This window comes from Pundamilia nyererei, unplaced genomic scaffold (genome assembly GCF_000239375.1).
Source record: "Pundamilia nyererei isolate P.nyererei 1_Seehausen unplaced genomic scaffold, PunNye1.0 scaffold00034, whole genome shotgun sequence".
Lineage (NCBI taxonomy): Eukaryota > Metazoa > Chordata > Actinopteri > Cichliformes > Cichlidae > Pundamilia > Pundamilia nyererei.
In genome coordinates this window covers 898,964-902,336 of record NW_005187435.1, presented here as the reverse complement: position 1 = coordinate 902,336, position 3,373 = coordinate 898,964, and the positions used below count along the sequence as shown (strand labels likewise).

The window sequence follows — 3,373 nt, the reverse complement described above, 5'->3', positions numbered from 1 at the left end:
TTTTCTCTCAAAGTATTTTATTAAGAGTGGCGTAAGGTTTAATCTTCGTCCTCTTCCTCCTCATCCTGGTTGATCTGGAAGTAGCGCAGCTCGTAGCTCTCCTTGGTGTTAGCTACCACCCGCAGCCAGTCCCTGAGGTTGTTCTTTTTCAGATACTTCTTGGTAAGATACTTCAAGTACCTGAAAATGGAAGCAGAGAGCAGAAGAGTGTGAGTCGATCTGCCCTTAGATTTCACAATTTATATACGGTAAAGCAGCAAAATCCTGCTGTTTTTCTACATTTATATGAAGATGTAGAAATTGTTAAACATGGCATACAACAGTTAAAACTCTCAGTAGCCCAGATGCACAAAAAACCCCAGCTCTGTGCGGTTTTTGCCATAACAGTGACCAGCAGAAAAGTGGGATCACAAAATTAATTTGCTTTAGCATCAGCTCTAACCTAGGAGATCTCCACTGGTTTTACCAAATGCTTCATTTAAGACTGAGAGTGCCACAGTCCCCCTCTGGTGGTGGTGTTTAAAATTTACTGAACAATTGCAGTATGAAGTGGACATGAAGGTGGTTAGGGAAAGTTCCAGAAATACACACAGGTCCACGTAACCCAACATTTAAAAGATGTGGATTAGGTGGACATGTGTATGTTTTGCAACTTTGGTACAGCCGGTTTTAAAAATGAGTTCAAGTACTTTAATGATCAGATGTATAATACACATGCCATTATTATATCTAGGTTATTATACAGTTAATACTGTTTATTGTCCAAATAGAAAATTAGCATCATTATTAAGTGGTGGCTACGGCCTAATAAATATATATAACAAGATAAGATAACCATTTTGGCTGTGCCACTCTAATCAGTTACATTAAGTACTACACTTCACAGTAACATCTGTGTTTCGAAGGTGCTTGAGGCAACTGTTGTTGTAATTTGGCGCTATATAAATAAATCTGAATCGAAATTGAAATAGATCTCACTTTAAGATATTAGTTTTGGTTTTTCTAAATATTTACAAAACTTCAGACAAATCCACAATTAATACAATAATTCTGAAACTCTCATTATATGATTCGACTGCTTCATGTGTTCACAGAAGAACCTTTAAGCAGCAGGGATGTTTCTTCAGAACTGACTGCCAGAGGACGAGACTTCCACACTAGGCACATGTCACCAGAACCGATACTTATGGTACCTTTCGATGCCGACATTCTAAATACACAATGGTATTTGTATTTTCTTAGTACTGTAGACACAGTATGTAGACAGTATGGTCAAATAATAAATACTATACTTTGCCTCCCGCACCTGACACGCGACACCCTAGTGAGTACTGACCTTACAAAATTTATGTTACAACCTACCTTTTTTTGTTTTGTTAAATCAACCAACAGGAATGCAGCATGAAATTAGGCACTGATCAATGACAATTTCACACACAAAAGAAAAATGTGGCAGTAAAACTTGTGAAAAAGGTAATGAATTCAAGCATAGAAGAAAATACTGTGCAGTTGGGGCAGCACGAGTACACATTAAAGATGACACACCATAGGAAGAGACCATAGTTGTGTGTCATAGCCTACGATTCAGTCATTTTTTATTGTTATGTCTACACACATCAAACTTGATGTTATGCCCACATTAGGGTGCAGCAGGACCTTGTTGCACAATGTGGCAAGCAATGATGAACTTATCTGATTCCTAACAATCTTTTGTTTTTTTAAGCATTTTTATGAGATTTCTTGGCTTCTCACATAAGGTAGATACTCTCTAGTGGTGTATCTGTCCAGAGTATTTATTGCCACACTTGTGTGAAACCAGCTCATGTAATACTGGATAAATGTACTTGTGCTGGAACTGGAAAAAAAATCAGATCACAAGCTCTCAAATAAGTGGGAAACCACAAAGACAGCATGATCAGTCAGAAGACACATTCAGGCTGAGTATCAGTAAAATTTTGCAACCACTGTTAAAGTGACAACCAAACACAGCCATATTTGTTTGGAGTCTTCTCATGTCTGTTCATTAAGTCTATTAAAATATTACTGGGGCTGAAATGTCAAATGTGTTTCATTTCCCTCAATATTACATTCAACAGGATTCTGCATACTTCTCTATTCCACACAAACAACAGAGATTTTCTTAAAAACTTAACATTTGTCTTTTTAGACATTGAAGCAAGCACTGTGCACAGTATTTACTGAGGATTGCTGGTATGATGGCAAATGACTATGACCAGTTAAATAATACAATATGGCATAGTTGCACTGTTTTTCTTTTATTTACCTCTTTGAGAAGGGAACTTCAGAGTTCACAGCAATTTTACTCTTGCTCCTCTCAATGGACACCACACCACCACCAAGATTTCCAGCTTTGCCGTTCACCTTGATACGCTCCTGCAGGAACTGCTCCTGCATGTGCAGAGGACACAGCAAGTCACACACAGCAAGCACCAGAAATGAAGGCCTCTTTATGAACTACAGATCAGAGTTTCTTATAAACATATGACTGACATCTGTCTTTTTTTTCCCCTCTCTCTTTTCTTTTAATATCAACTGACTGGATCCTTAATACAGGGCTTTGATTGATGCCCCTTATTTGACAGTAGTGTCTGACACAGTGCATTTGTGTCTGACAGCTGCTGCACTGATTACCAGACAAGATGTCATTTCTGTCAGAGGTGATCTACTCACGAAGTTGGCAGCATCCATGATGCCATCCTCAACAGGGTGGGTGCAGTCCAGGGTGAACTTCAGGATCTGCTTCTTCTTCTTCCCACCCGGCTTCTTAACCACCTGCCTCTTCTAACACAAATGGAGAAAGTTGCTTAAACTCGGAAAACCCCCAAAGCGAAGCGTAAGGAAGCAACAATAGTGTTCAGATATCTTTATTAGCGGTTAGTCACAGCGTGTTCAATATGTTCCAGACATTTTATACTAGCATTTCAAGTAAATATCGTAAAAGAATGTTGCAAAAACCACGAACAACTGTTTACGTGCACCCTGTTAACCCTCACGTCGATCGCTGCTAGCTTGCGCTAACAGTTAGCAAAACGTGGTTTGAGACGAAACGTTAAAAAAGGCAAACAAAATCGCACGTGAACACTCGTTTCTTCTATATTACTGTGCACACGTATATACAAGTCTATAAATGGAAAGACAAGCTAAAATAAGTGGCCTGTGTGCACTTTTATTTGGTCGGGCTACTACTCACAATCGGAGCCATGGCTGAAGAATTCAGCGAAAAGGGAAGGAGCAAAGGCTGCACGGGAAATATAAGAGCCGGCCGCAAAATCGATCGCATCGACTTTTCTAGACTCGATTATGTCGCACTACATAGAAAAAAGAAGGTACGAGAAATTGTTAATGCCACTTA

The 3,373-nt window shown here is 39.2% G+C and overlaps 1 protein-coding gene across 2 annotated transcripts; it reads right to left on the bottom strand.

The window, feature by feature from the left end:
* On the bottom strand, positions 1 to 3,296 carry rpl22 (ribosomal protein L22). 2 transcript variants are annotated; one of them, XM_005729668.2, is made up of 4 exons: positions 3,212 to 3,296; positions 2,692 to 2,802; positions 2,285 to 2,409; positions 1 to 180 (listed from the first exon to the last, which is right to left on the bottom strand). In XM_005729668.2, exons 1-4 carry the CDS (start codon positions 3,221 to 3,223, stop codon positions 39 to 41), a joined length of 390 nt encoding a protein of 129 aa, XP_005729725.2. In that variant the 5' UTR covers positions 3,224 to 3,296; the 3' UTR covers positions 1 to 38. The 2 variants fall into 2 exon arrangements, with proteins under 2 accessions (XP_005729725.2, XP_005729726.2); XM_005729669.2 differs by having other exon boundaries at positions 2,692 to 2,799; positions 3,212 to 3,285.
* Between the last annotated feature and the right edge of the window lie 77 nt (positions 3,297 to 3,373).